At 41.2% G+C, this 15,017-nt stretch overlaps 2 protein-coding genes across 5 annotated transcripts; one reads left to right on the top strand and one right to left on the bottom strand.

Moving 5' to 3' along the window:
• The first annotated feature begins 274 nt into the window (after positions 1–274).
• On the top strand, positions 275–9,175 carry epoa (erythropoietin a). Of its 4 annotated transcripts, none has more exons than XM_022222291.2 (5): positions 275–438; positions 6,190–6,323; positions 6,480–6,566; positions 6,845–7,009; positions 7,659–9,175. In XM_022222291.2, exons 1-5 carry the CDS (start codon positions 360–362, stop codon positions 7,809–7,811), a joined length of 618 nt encoding a protein of 205 aa, XP_022077983.2. In that variant the 5' UTR covers positions 275–359; the 3' UTR covers positions 7,812–9,175. The 4 variants fall into 4 exon arrangements, with proteins under 4 accessions (XP_022077983.2, XP_022077984.2, XP_022077985.2 ...); XM_022222292.2 differs by having other exon boundaries at positions 277–438; positions 6,193–6,323; XM_022222293.2 differs by lacking the exon at positions 275–438 and adding an exon at positions 516–874.
• A 119-nt stretch (positions 9,176–9,294) lies between these two features.
• Positions 9,295–11,306, bottom strand: pop7 (POP7 homolog, ribonuclease P/MRP subunit). The gene is made up of 2 exons (XM_022222296.2): positions 11,163–11,306; positions 9,295–10,535 (listed from the first exon to the last, which is right to left on the bottom strand). Exon 2 carries the CDS (start codon positions 10,472–10,474, stop codon positions 10,022–10,024), a length of 453 nt encoding a protein of 150 aa, XP_022077988.1. The 5' UTR covers positions 10,475–10,535; positions 11,163–11,306; the 3' UTR covers positions 9,295–10,021.
• Positions 11,307–15,017: the final 3,711 nt, after the last annotated feature.

Here is a 15,017-nt window from a genome sequence, read left to right as displayed (position 1 = left end):
TTGCTCTTTTTCCTTTATCAAACTTTACAATCACATGCATCACTTTTTTGTAAATCTAAATACTGTAATGACGTTTGTGAACGCCACCCAAACAATGAATGGGAAGTCTCTCTCCTTTTTTTTGAGTCGTTATTTACTGTTTTGGCCACATGTTTTCTAAACAGGGATAGCCTATTATTTGGATAACAATGAAAGAAAACATTTTTCGCCTTAAGGGAGGAGTAGTTTATGTTGTCATTATAGAAACAATGCGACTTTATTTTCAAAGTCATCAATAAAAAATCAAACGGGATCAGTTTTTAGAAACACCTACCGGATAAGTGCACAACAGATCCACAAAAGAGCTTCGTTTCCAATTAATGGCCAATAGACGGACCTATGGGCCAAACCGCGAGGACCCTGTGAGGGGCTCTGCGGACACCGCTATGGAGTTTCCCGGTGAGTTATGGCCATGCCTTAATGATTTTTTCTCTGTACTCTGGCTTTAGTAGTTAGCCTATTTTCACGCTTTGCGCAACGGGGCTCTGCATGGGTTGATGTTTAATCGCTCGCCGTGGTACGTAAAAAGGCGCGTCCTCGTTCTTGCGGGCAATCACGTTATCACTATAGCCCTAAGGGGAGGCAAATAAAAGGTTTTGCCAAACCGCAGCAGTGATGCAAAGTCTGCTTGGTGACTGCTCTCCCTCGCAGCACTGAGACTGCTTTACGCGGACCTACATGCCAGTCGGACTAACGCGGACACCAGCGCGCTTGGTTGCATGTCGTTGGATTTGAAGGGTGCCCTTAAGCTGAGCCTGTGCATATCTCTGCTTCTTTCACAATGTTTTTAAAAGATGCTGCACCTGTTTGCGAATGTTGCAGAAAACGGGTAGAGGTAAGAGCGAATATTACGTGTCTCGTCCTGATGCTTTGCGCGCGCGTGTGTGTGTGTGTATACATACATGTGCACCGCATCAAGTATTTCTGATCACGTTTGTCACACTTGAAGCTTGTACTTGCACACTATTTGCATACATGTATGTGACCCGCGGGTTTATTTAAGTCACCTCTGCAGGTCTGAACTGCTATGAATGGCCCTTTGATTTGTGACAAACTCTGTCTGCTGCATACTACAGGATGGCATTATTTTTAACGACAGTTCATGGAAACAGATTGTGTAATTCCACTTCTAAGAACGATGCTGTGCATTAGCATGTGTTGCAAAACTGACCCACACTGTAGCCATTAGAGATTTAAGTTGAAATGAAATGGAGCCAAATTGCTGTCAGGTGATGGACGGTGGACAAACTTTCAGTCATTCAGCCTGAAAAGACTGCTTTTGAAGACACTCCAGAACTTTACTGTTTGCACGAAATCTGTTGGAGTTGCAGGTTTGATTTCCATTGTCGCTGCAGATGTTTTCATTCCTCTTTCTGTAAGTCCCTGTGGAGATGCTGCTGAGTAGTGATGATCAGTTGGGAAACTACATCTCATGTCAGTTTCTTTAGCATGACACAGCAGGCTTTTAGGGGAAAATTAGTTGCACTGAAAGCGAAAGCTGAATGTGTAGGATTTTGTGCACAGTCACCATCCTTAGCTTATGTCAGCAGAAAAGGACAAAACAGCTTATCACAGACTGATAGCTATAAGGAATTCCAGCAGAGCAGAGCAGGAAATGATGTCACACTTGTCATCTGATACTTATTTACAACTCTGCACTTTGTCATGCAGAAGACCTGTTTGAAATTGTGGGGAAGTCGCAAAGCATTCGACAGCAACCATCCCATCAATGATATGCGCTTTAAATAGCCTCTCCTTATCAACACTCTGTGCCATTTAACCATCAGTAACCATGCCAACTGGTTGATTAAACTGCTGTGCTCCTTTGGTGCACTTGTTTGACACGAGTCGGTTAAAATAGCACGCGTTGAAGGTGTCGCCTCATGTGAGCGGCCGACCACCTTGCCAAAGCATCTGTCACATACCTGGAGTGAAGCTTGCCATTATCCAGAGCACTACCACTTGTGGAGTACTGCTTCCAATTTAAAATAGCAACATGGTTTTGGCAGCTCATGTTGGCAGACAAAGTTGTGAACTTTTAGTCTGGCCACCGTCCTGGACGGCAAATTCCATCAGGGTGGTGAGAAAGTCGAGAGTGTGTGTGTGTATACACAGTTTAGATTGATGCATTCTCACGTAGGCAGGGGTCGAGGATTAATACTGATAATCCTCAAGCTGAGTCACACACACTTATTTAACAAATGTCTGAGCATATGGAAAAGAGGCCGTTACTTTGTCTGAGAAGACAAAACTTCTGCCTCTGAATCTGCTTTATGTGCTGATGTATGTTCTAGTATTTAAGTGTGCATGGATCTTAGTATACTTTGTGCTGATCTGAAGCTTTACTATGTAGAAAGACTTCCAAGGCTTGTATGAATTTCAAGTATGATAGGGGTCTGAAAAGGACCACATGCAGAAAAGTTTTACATTCATGATGTATTTTGAAGTGGACGATCGTAACATTTATTGGTGATGAAGTAAAATGGAGCAGCTGCTTAGCAGCCAACAGGATGAAAACAGGCTCATTGTAGAAGGATTTATTCACTTTGAAGTGCTTTGTAATTAGTCTAATTCACTATTCATTTCCAGCCATGTTAACAGCTTGTGTTCATCAGAGTAAAATATTTCCAAAGAATCTAGGAATGAATCTTTGGAAATTCGTGTGCACAATCACCAGTCAGTGTCATATACATGATAACGCTGTGTCTATGTTCATATTTACTGGACTGCAGTAAGTCCACAGGGATTATTAGCACTGATTAAAGGAGGCTGCAGTACTGTTTGTAATGTGCATGGAGCAGTTAGTAGCTGTGAACTAATGGGACACCGTAGCACTAAACCAACATACATAGAGAGTTTCCAGAAAAGTGGGGGTGGTATGAGTCAGATGTGCAGTTTTGTAGATAGAGACTGATCCTACGTGTCTGACAATCTCCTCCATGACGTTGGCATTGCTGAAAAGGGGGCATGAAGGTTAAGCTGATTAGACCATTGACCTCTTAGAGGACCAAAACTAATGTACTAGTAGTAATAGTATCATTTTTAATGTTATTTGTGATTGTCCATCATTGGCAGCAAACCTACAATAGAAATCTAATTTAGCAGATTGGCTGAAAGTCTGAGAACTTAATCTGACCTGTCTGTCTGGGAAGATCAGTGGTATTTTCTGTCATGCTTTTGCGTCACACATCCAGGCTGCTGTGAAAGAGCACATTCAGCATGTGGTACTGAGGAGCACAGCTCTATGCCCACATGACCAACAAGAGTAAAGTCACTCTCATTGCCAAGTGTATTCGTAGAGTCAAGAATGTGCTGCAATTTAAACGGATGCTAGGAGCTTCTTTCACGCTCACTGAAAAAAAAGGTTGAAAAGAATGGCTACATTTCTGAAAAAGGTTGACGAATGTCCTGATTGCAGATCCACTACGTAATAAATGAGGGTTATTCCTGCAGTGTCACAATATATGCATGTTTCTGTTCATAAACCAGGATATCACATAGTTCCTGAAGTGGCAAAACTGAAACAAAATGAATGACTTCCTGCTTAGTCATGCTGGACACTTCCACCAGGCTGATTTTACATGAGACAGCCTTAAAATCATTAGCTATGACTCAGTATGTATGTTTAAATTGTTAAGTTTTGGTCACCTACACACAGATTTATCTAACATTATATATAATGTCTCTGCCCCCCGGTGTCCCCACCCCTGTTCACACGCACACACCAACCCCCCCATCCCTTCACCCCCTCAGGAAATGAACTGGACTAATCACTGCACTATCAACTGCATCTTCTCCTTCTTATTGCACTACTGTACATACTGTTATTACCTGTATATACCTGTATCTATAGTATCTACTGCATAATCGCATCCTTGCACTCTCTGCTGTGTTTATACTGTTTATAATCATATTATCATAGCCGGTATCATATTCATTAACCTGTATCTATAGTATGTATTACATAATTTCATCTTTGCACTTTTTACTGGGTTTATACTGTTTATAGCTATATTGTACATACAACCATAGCAATCATAATTCTATTAAATATATATTATATCCCACTGCTATTGCACTCTGGTTGGATGCTATCTGCATTTCGTTGCCTGTACTTGTGGCATGTGCAATGACAATAAAGTTGAATCCAATCCAATACATACACACACACACACACACACACACACACACATATATATATATATATATATATAAAACCAAGGACAGTATCCCTACAATATCAAAGAATGCTCTGCAATGGAAACAGACCTTTGGACAGTGCTAAGAATTAAGTAATCATATTCAAATTAACGTAAAGGAAAATCAAATGGCTTCACCCTCAGGCTCTTGGCAGATCATACATAAAATGCATCGACGGATCACCTGATGTATTTTCACATATTTTATGTTAAAACAGACCAGAGCTGACGTCGGTAGATAAGGGTGCTGGGTAGAGGGCAGATGTGGACAAATGTGGACATTGCTTCTGGAGTGGAGCTTCTCTGTCTCAGTCCAACAGCTAGTTTCTACTGAGTGGGAACTTCTGTAAATTGTTTTCTATTGCTCTCTGATATTTTACATTTAAATAGTGGACAGCTCTTCTTTTTCTTGAAAGTGTACTGAAAAAGTTTTCAAAACTTGCTGGAATTTAAATGGATTACATTTTTGTAATGATGCCTGATAATTTTGAAGGGCGATCTGATCCTAATCAGGTTAAGCCCTGCAGGAATACGTCCTATAGTCACGGCTACCTCCTGTCTCACAGTTGTCATGTAGTTCAGATGTACAGTATAACGAGAGGGAATTACTATTGTAAGATAACGTCATACTCATTGGTTTCTGTGGTTCTTGGTTTACTTTCCCACATTCCCTTATGCATGTCATTGACTTCAGAGTCTGGATAGACTTTACTTTGTGTCTGGGTAGACCACTGTACATAGCAGATAAGATATCTTTATTAGATACTTTATGTCCTCTAAAACAATGTCGGCTCATACTGATTAGAGAGGGGCTTCAACTGAAAATAGTTTGTTGAAGGAAGAGTCTGTGAAGAAGAAATGTTTCAGTCTGACTGGAAATCAGGCAGATAAGAGAAATAAAAGATAACCAGCTTCACTGTTGCTTCCCACTGAGTGCTCAACAGAGCTCAGTGGAAGAAGGGCAGTTAGATGTCAGTGGGGTGACAAAATACTCTTAATCTGTACAGTAAGAATCTCTTGCATAAATTACGAGAATATGTATCTGTGAAAGAAATTCTTTCTAAATGCTACTGAAGCGTCATTCTGTAAACAAGTAAGAATTAATAACAAAAATCCACTCTTGTGTATGAAGAATACAGTCAAATTCACTTAACCCCCCTGTCGTCTTCATTTACAGGCACCAAAAAATACTGTTTCCTTGTCTGAAAAAAATCAAAAAAATTCAGCAAAAAAATTCCTCAAATTTCTGAAAATTTGCAAAACCTTCAGGAAGAAAATTCCAATAGTTCCTTAAAAGTTTTATTTTTTTAAAAAAATCCCCAAATTTGGCAAGAAAAATGTTGTAAATATTTTCAGAAAATGAGTAAACATCTTCCAAAAAAATCCTAAAAATATCTAAAGTGATTACATATATATCAGTAAAACTTATATTTTCTGTAAGAACATTCACAAAATAAAAAAAATCAACCAAAATCCAGCAAATTTCGCTGGATCAGAAGCAGAATCAGCCAAATTGACAGCACCGACGAGTCCTGACGTTGTGGAGGTGGCTACCAATGACATGCCTGTGGTCCACACAGAGACAAAGACTTTCACCCCAAAAATGTTGAAAATGTGGACATCACAAGTTTCACTGTGAAAATACCTATTTTCACCCACATTTTCAAACTAAAACGGGACAATTTTGACCCGCAGGACGACATGAGGGTTCAGGTAAAATCAACACGGTACCCTTCAAGTATGTCCTAACCTATCTTGGTATGTTGTATCAGATGATGTCCGTCTGTTATCACGACAAAAGTTACACATAAATGCATCCAGCTCATAGGGGTCTCACATTCTGTCTTCCTAGCAAGTTCCAGTCTTGTGCAAAGCTTGTTTTCATTTGCTTGAAGTGTTCTCCAGCGTTTGAGCAGCTGTATTTGTGTGTTGTCTGTTGTATCTGTGATAGCAGGACTGCTTGCCTTGCTGTTAATAGTACTGGAGTGGACCAGGCCGGGCTTGCCGTCCCCCCCGAGGCCGATCTGCGACCTGAGGGTCCTGAACCATTTCATAAAGGAAGCTCTAGACGCAGAAGTCGCTATGGTGAGAGGAAAACGTATGCATGCACTAGGAGCTAAGAGCACGAGAAGGTTGCTGCACGGATGTTGTGGCTCTGGAATCACCAACACTGAACGTTTATGTGATACAAAGTAAAAAAAATACCCTAAAAACAGTCTTATTACTCTCTCACCTTCACAGAAGTCATGTAGAGAAGGATGCAGCCTGTCAGAGTCTGTCACTGTTCCCCAAACCACAGTTGACTTGGATGTCTGGGAGAAGAAAAACGTAAGTAACCACTGAAATGTTAAACAGCTGATGATCAGTTTAGATTAGATGTAAGCTCATAGAAACTTGCTGTCTTTTTAAAGTGTGTGATCTCTTAACACTCAAACATCTTTTGATTCTACTTTTAGATATTTATAGATGTCATTTTCAGCGAGTTAAGTGTTTTGGCAGTACCTGTAACTCCTCTTAATTTCCCATGATTACTTGCTTCCTTTGTTCCTTGTCGCTCCCTGAAGGACACTCTTCAACTCTTGCCCTCTGTTTATTTTTTTGGCAAGGCGCTGCAGCAAGCCCAGGAGGTGCAGACCGGCTTATGGCTTTTACAACAGGCTCTCAGCTTGCTGCGGACGTCAGTCACCAACACAGCACTGCACAGCCACATAGACAACAGCATCAGAAACCTGCTCAGCATCAACGCTGTGCTGCGAAGCCTCAACATCCAGGTGAGTGACAGCAGGTTCAGAGGCACGACTTCAATAACAGTGGCTCGGCTGCTGTGTCTACTCTGAGCCTTTTCTAAGCCGAATGGCAGTGCTCCCAAAAATACATCGTTTTCAAAGCATGTGTTGCATTCAGTCAGCCCAACTGAAGATACTTCCTGTTCTCCTGTTGCTTGGTTGAGCTTTGAAGTGATTGAAAGCTTGTTTTAGTGTTAAAGAAGTGCAGCAGAGATATTTTGATGAATCTGGTTGTTTGATGGAAACAAAGCAGCACAGATCTTTAAGTAACACCCGACAATAATTAGCATTTTGTTTGATTATCTACAGTAGATTTGACCAGTTCACTTCAAATAAAGTAAAAACTTCAGTGTCTTCATTGTATCTGAGGAAAGGAAATGACTTGGGTAATTACAGCCGTTGTAGTTTTGCTTTCGAAGAAGTGCTTTCTTTGGAAATTCAGACACTGAGGGATGTCATGGGACATTCTGGAACTGTAAGCCTGAAGGCATTGAAACTGCAGTACAAGCTTATTCTTAGATTGCTTATGACATGACATGGGTCAAAGTTGAGGCCCAGTGGATAGACAAACTCAATGAGTAGTCTGTGTCCGGGCTTCAGGGTCACGTCAGAATGTCTCTGTGTTCTCTCTCAGGAATATACTCCACCAGCAAGTGCAGCAGGGCTGGAGGGAACATGGAGGGTGTCCTCAGCAACAGATCTGCTCCAAGTCCATGTCAATTTCCTCCGAGGTAAAGTGCAGCTCCTCCTTTCGAAAGCACAAGCTTGCCAGCAAGATGTCAGCTGATCAGCTGATCGCCCTCCTCCAGGCAAAGGTAATTTGTGTTTCCAAAGACAAGAGGAGGAACTTGACACTGTTAACCTGCACGCTGGCTGCTGGAAGCGGTGTGGAAAGAGAAAGACGGCAATCCTCGCATCCAGGGAGGAGGCTGAAAGGAAAGGACAGTCCCAGCAAGGCGTTGGATAGACAGGAGATGACTGCACCTTGGATTGTAGATGTGATTCATGGACACGGTGAAGCACACACTGACCAAAATGATGCCTTTGGGAAGCACTGCTCCAGTAGCTGTTCTACTGGCACTCTCTTGCACTTTGTGTGTGGATGTACTTTAGTGTGGGTGAGTTCAAACTGAAAGGCTCATTGTGCATGTTGTGTGTATGCGTCTGTTTCCAGTGAGTTTGACCAACGACGCTCATCTTCCCAGAGTGAATTGTGGAGTGAAACACAAAGTAAATATTGATTGCACCTGGAAACAGAGACTGCGGGGTTGCAACAGGGCATCAATTTCCAATACCACTGCAAAGAGGGAAAAAGAACGAGGCCTCACCCTTTTAACCTTTTCAGCTGTGCCTCACAATACCATTAGTCTCTTCTCTAGGATTATTTTTTTTCAGCAAAATATATATTTTTTAAGTTATGTAATTACTATTTATACAGATTTTCTACTTTTCAGGTCCAGTCTTAGGGTTAGTGTCAGGTCTTTAAGATTTTAGCTGGACTTCATTTGCAATGGCACGCTGCTGCTATCTTTTTATGAAGATTGTATGTACCTGACCTGCTGTGTCACACCGCTAGCCCCTTCTAAAGAACAGAACAAAGGCCTAATGATAAGTTGATGCTGAGGTTGAGTTTGTGAGCAAAGAAGGAAGAGGTCAGAAAGGAGCATGACATGAGAACTGTGAAGCTGTTTTGTAATTATCAGTGTTTTTGTTTTCCACCTAACCAACACTCAGTCTCTCCACACTGATAGCCAGACTGCCTGGAAAAATTTACAATTAACATCCTGTAGGGCTGTAATTGCAAATAGTTTTCCAGAACCTGACGCTAAGGCTCTCCTCCCTCCCTCTATTGTTCGTCATCAAACGGCAAGCAAGCAATCAGTTAGTCTTGGGAACTTGAGGGTTTCCATAAAATTGAATGCTCAAATATTTAGGATTACTTAAGTGCTCTTCCTTGTTGTTTCCTTATTTTTATATCTTGTTGTGCGAGTGCTGGATGTTTTTAAGGATGTTTGTATGTTTTCTTTCCTGTTTTTTTTTTGTTGTTGTTTTGTCCCATCACTGTATAATTCACTATTTAAATACAAAATATTGTTCTTGGATAAAGAGAGGACAGATGGAAACACAACAAGAGGAAGTCTGCGTTTCATTCATTATCTAACATGCAAACTTCTGCAGTTCAGATGCTGAATTTCAGCCATTATCACAGACCTCACTGGGTTTTCTTTTTCAGATTTTCCTGCTGTTGATACAGAGGTGAAAGCTAAAGATACTTTCCATGAAGATTTATTTTTGACCAGAAACTAAATACATTGTATTCCATTACATCCATCTTAAGCAAAATAAGTACTAGCAGCAGTTCAATGACATGAAAAGACAGTTAAGAAGACTTCAGGCCCATCTGACCTTTAGCTGAACCCTCTGCTGTCAGCAATGTGAGAAGACCTTATTGTGACAAGGTGCCATGAGTTCAGCTGCTCTGGGAAACATCCCGACATGCTTATTGTGGCTGCCTACTGACATCTAGTGGACATTTACATCAACAACACCTACTTGGACCACTGACAAGATATCTCAGCTATTTTTTCTTGTTTGTATCTTTAAAACTTGAACACAAAGCTGGAAACACGTGTAGACTCAAAGGTGTTCAAATTAAATTCATCTGTAGGTACACATTTGGCACAGGCATGTTTACATGTACTATATTACACTAAAGCTTCACCTGGTGAACAACGCTGTTGCTTCAAGTCATGCAAACTTAAAAAAAAACACAATACAATATGTGACAAATGTTAGTCTACTAATTTCCAGTATGGTTTGCACAGAAGACACACTGCACTCTGCTCCATCCTGCAGTCCTCTGCTGCTGCCATCATAGGCCTCCACACAAGCATGCCTGTTCAAATGTTTTCTGCTCTACTGGTCAGTGAGGGAACAAACAGGACATGATGGCCAAAAGAGCGTCTCTGCCTGTTACACCGTTCACACCAGTTTATGTCACTGAGGGTCTGGGTAGAACACCTTAATATGAATAGCAGAGTTGTTACGTGTACGTGTCATGGGCTCCCCAGCCTCATCAGGATCTTCAGGCTCCAGGTCATCCACCAGCTCCACCGTGGAGGTGTTGGCTGCCAGTTGCAGCGCCCCCTGGCTGCTGGCCTGCAGCTGCAAGGCAATATTAATAGCCCTGTTGATGGCAAGGCCCAAGCCGTGGACACAGATCTCCCTGTGACCCCCACCTTCCAGAAGCTTCTGACAGCGTGCCAGCTGAGCCCGGAAATCAGTCTTCATGTTAACGTAGACGTCGTTACGTCTCTTTGGGAGTTTCCGAGGGAGGCGCTTCCTCAGGGTGTACTCCACCGGGTCCATCTCTACAGCAGGGGAGCTGGAGTCGGTGTGGGCTGGAGCATTCTGAGGGACAGTGGACATACCAGGGGTGCGTGGCTCCATCGTGGTTCTCTGGGTATCGGTGGATATATGTTTGGGCAGCAGCTGGAACCAAATGAGAAAGCTGAGGAAATAAATAAGCAGACACAAGTTAATGAAACATGATGACATCACACAGGAGCATTCAATCTATTTGTGAAAATGCCCCCCAAAAATGGACACTTCATTGCTTCCACATGCTGACATCAGACCAGGTCCAGATTTAAAACCACTACATAAAAAACAGTTTCTGATTTGTGAAACCTTTTGTGAAAAAAAAATCGTATATTTTCACAAATAGAATAAATACATAAACAAACAGCGACTTTCTGGCCTCTCAGGGACAATCTAGTACAGATTAGACCCATCTGTTTACAGCTGGTGTAGAGCTTGAGTGGCCTAATGTGGTCCAGATGCTACAGCGGTGAAATCTCCCTCAGTTGCATTTTCACAAACAGAACAACGGTGAAAATAGGTTTCAGACATGAATGAAGGTTAACCTAAAATGTCTTACACTGTTCTATACCATTAATTTGTGAGGGAAAAACAGAGATTAGGTTAACTTGAAAGTTTTACATTAGTGTCGAATCGGAAGCTAGCTATAGCACCATTAGCGAGCTAACCCTACAGAGCCTGACTGACAAGCCTAACTGTCCTTTACAGCGGAGCGACAACACTGTGAGCAGTTTAACAATATGACAGACAAACTTACGGTCAGAAGACGTCAAATCACAGAGTTTCTGTGGCTTATCGCTGCAGTCTGAGCTGTTTGTCTACTCTACAGCGGACCTCTTCAGTCAAACAGCCGGTTTGTTTTCTGTGAACCCGGAAATACTCCAAAAGTGGGAGAAGGTTGTTCGGGACGAAGTGCGCCTCAAGTGGAACGAGCAGGAAGTACACATCCGACACAACAGTTAGTGCGCAGTCTCAGTCTAGCCAATTAAAATGCTACACAGGCTCATCGGTCAGTATATAAATCAGCTGAGCAGACCTGTCCATCTTAAGCAACATGAATAAGATAATAATAAACGGTCAAATACATAAGAAAGACACACAAGATAACAGCTGTCACCACTGATATTGATACTGATATTCAGACTATTTTGAAAATCTCCATATTCTAAAATCCAGAGCAACTTTTACACAGCTGGGAGCTATGACTGAGTGAAATGCTGTTACAGATGTCTCAGCTGACAATGGCACTGCAGCCACTATCACACAAGACTCCTTTTACATGCAGGCCAAAATTTTGGTAACAAAGTTCTTATTCCTTGCAAATATAACTTTGCACCTTATCCTCCACAACAACCACCATTCCATTAGCTAACAGTGTCCAAATGGATCCGTGCATATTTTGGCAATTGGATTTTCTGCTCTGAAACGGGCGTTGAAAAACAAAAAACGAGTGGTGATTTGATTTTCGGTCTGCACAGTGGAGTAAGTGGTTAGCACTTTCGCCTTGCAGCAAGAAGATCCCTGGTTCAAATCCCGGCCTGGGCATGGGATCTTTCTGCATGGAGTTTGCATGTTCTCCCTGTGCATGCGTGGGTTTTCTCCGAGTACTCCGGCTTCCTCCCACAGTTCAAAAATATTCTGAGGTTAATTGATGACTCTAAATTGCCTGTAGGTGTGAGTGTGATTGTGTGTCTGTATATGTAGCCCTGCAACAGACTGGTGACCTGTCCAGGGTCTCCCCTGCCTTCACCTGAGTCAGCTGGGATAGACTCCGGGTCCGTGTATATTTTGGTAATTGGATTTTCCGTTCTAAAGCAGGTATTGAAAAACAAAAATGAGTGATTATTCAATTTTCGTTTTAAAATACAAAAACTAAAATAGAAATACAAGGCGTTTTTGCTTTCATGATTACAAATGTATATACGAATTTTTAAAAAATGCTTTGATTTTCATTTTATATTTACAATAACAAAAATTCAAATTACTAAGAGACAAAAACGAAAAAAGGTCCGTTTTTTCATTTTCTGAGACCGGAAGTAGTCATCAGCAAGGGTGGAGCCGTGATTGGTCAGACTGAATCAGAGCCGAGGACTCATTGTGCATCTCCAGAGAAGAAACAGAAAAACTGGTCACTGCTTCAGCATCACAAACACTCTCCAGCACTGAGTGTTTTAGGAATTAATTCATTGTGTTGTGAACTTTGAAGGAGCAGAAATTTTACAGCGGCCAAAGATATGAGCTCCAATTCTGGATGTTTGAGGAAATGAAGTTCATCAAATGAACACTTGATTTTTGCTGATAACTCATTAAATTACTGAAAAAAATGTAACATAAAAACCTGTAAACTCTCAGGCAGCTTTTGTTTAAGTTTGTATATAATTCTATCATCATGTTCTGGAACCAGGACTCTGCAGAAGTTCCTTCAATCAGATACTTGTGTGTTTCTATTTCAGGTCTCAGGTTTGAACGTACAGCAGAGGATTAGAAAGGAGTGAAATCATAATAAATATCACTGCACAATCTAAACCTGAACATTCATATTATTGAGGTAAATTTACATAAATCATGATATACTAGAGTCATAACTGGAAAATTTCTCACATGAATCTTTTTGTATTGTGCTGATCAACAAACAATAACCTGACTTTCAGATAATATTTATTGTCTGTGATTGTGAGACTAAATTCCTCCACATTCTGGAACTTTACCTGCAGCAGCTGTAGGAATAAATCAAAATAAAATCTGTTCATTTTCAAATTATGAACATTTATATATTCTTAATATCTCTGACTGAATGCTAGCTGTCAGTAAAAACAAACTCATCTGCTGGACTGCATTTCCCAAAATGAAACATGAACAGAATTGAACACTCATGTATCCATGGCAACGCTAAAGTTTCTGCTTCTTACCAAAGTTCACAACAACAGTAAAGATTTTAAAATTGGACAACATCAGTAATGAAAGTAAATGTTTTTATCTCCTGCTGAAGCTAAATTTAAAGTCAATTTTAATGACAGTTTATCCTGAGAGGAGTGAGAACGGAGCTTTTCTTTCCTTTTTAGAATATTCCCTCAAAATATTCTGTTCATTATGGGCTTTCGAAGGATTTTTCTTTGATTATTTATTTTTAGATACCTCAGACTGATGCACTTTGCTGGTTTGCAGATAATTTCATGCACAATGACAATAAAGATCTTCTATTCTCACATATTTTACTAAAACAAGAACTGCAAACCTTCTCAACCATCTCTCAGTCTGCAAAATTCAAACTGCGACAAAAAAATTATTTGATGTAGTTTTTATAATCTTTACTGAACCATCCCTGGAATTAATAAAAATCTGTATATGGACATGATTTTCTCTGATGGGACCACTATGGAAGCCGTATTAATTATTAACTATCCTTTGAAGGGAAAGATCGGGTCTTCATTCAAGTGGATAAAAAATGCTCTCCTTTAAAAAAAAACTGCATACAATTAAGTAAATCTCTTCTGCTCTGCACAAATGCTACACTTTTGTATAACTCTGGATGTCAGAGTAAAGGCAGACAGATCCACCGACCAGCCACAACATTCTGACCTCTGACAGCTGAAGAGAACATCCATCATCTTGTTCTAATGCAACATTCTGCTGGGAAACCTTGACGTTCATGTGGATGTTTGACATGTACCACCACCTAAACCCGTCGGGACAAACAACCCCCCAGTCTCCATGGCAACAGCAGTCCTTGATGCCAGCTGCCACCCTCAGCAGGACAAACTAAAGCTGCTCAGGAGTGGTCCGAGGAACACGACAGAGCTCAGCTGTTCACCTGGGCTCCACGCTCCCCGCATCCACATCTGACTGAGCATCTGTGGGATGGTCCAGGATCAGCCTGGTCTGGGTAGGACCCACAGAATCCACAGGACATCCCTTGAGGTTCTGATGAACCACTGGGTCAGAGGAGTTTTAGCACCATAAAGGGGCCAACACAGTATTAGTCAGGTGGTCAATATTTATGCAAGTTTTTATTTTCCTGATGTGTGTAAACATTATTTCGGCTGACTCTGTATGATGGTTTCTGACAGGTCACCAGTCAACATCTATTTATAATAAAGACAAACATATCTGCATCCTACAGGAGTGATTATGTCATGTGCAGGTAAAGATGTGTGAGGAGCTGAGAGATGACAAGAGCAGGAGTCATCCTCATTAATTCAGCTTCTACCTAGAAACACAAAGACCAGAAACAAACACACTGATAGACTCTCAAATGTTCAAACTCATGGCCTCAAAATATCTGTTTAGGAAGTGTTGTGTTTCTAAGTTCTGCTGAAAGCACTGACAGACATTCTCTTACAAGGTTTTGTTAAAAAAAAAGCAGCCTGTCCTCTGAGCTACTGAGAAATCTTCTACGTGTTAATCGGCTCAACAAAAACTAAAGCCTCAGTCAGAGATCTATCCATCCATCCTCTATACACCGCTTTATCCTCACTAGGGTCGCGGGGGGTGCTGGAGCCTATCCCAGCTGACACGGGCAAAGGCAGGGGACACCCTGGACAGGTCGTCAGTCAGAGATAACAGGTAAATTATAAACAACTTTCTTTGTTAATTCAGACTTTCTGCTTCAACC

Source organism: Acanthochromis polyacanthus, chromosome 23 (genome assembly GCF_021347895.1).
Source record: "Acanthochromis polyacanthus isolate Apoly-LR-REF ecotype Palm Island chromosome 23, KAUST_Apoly_ChrSc, whole genome shotgun sequence".
NCBI lineage: Eukaryota > Metazoa > Chordata > Actinopteri > Pomacentridae > Acanthochromis > Acanthochromis polyacanthus.
This window is presented reverse-complemented; position numbering and strand designations above follow the sequence as displayed.

What these genes read in the sequence shown, in the direction of transcription:
- pop7 (XM_022222296.2), bottom strand. Translation starts at nt 10,474, where the DNA reads ATGGAGCCACGCACCCCTGGTATGTCCACTGTCCCTCAGAATGCTCCA.
- epoa (XM_022222291.2), top strand. Translation starts at nt 360, where the DNA reads ATGGCCAATAGACGGACCTATGGGCCAAACCGCGAGGACCCTGTGAGG. An exon ending in TAGACGCAGAAGTCGCTATG is followed by an intron (nt 6,324 to 6,479) that starts GTGAGAGGAAAA and finishes TCACCTTCACAG; the next exon opens with AAGTCATGTAGAGAAGGATG. An exon ending in ATGTCTGGGAGAAGAAAAAC is followed by an intron (nt 6,567 to 6,844) that starts GTAAGTAACCAC and finishes TTTTTTGGCAAG; the next exon opens with GCGCTGCAGCAAGCCCAGGA.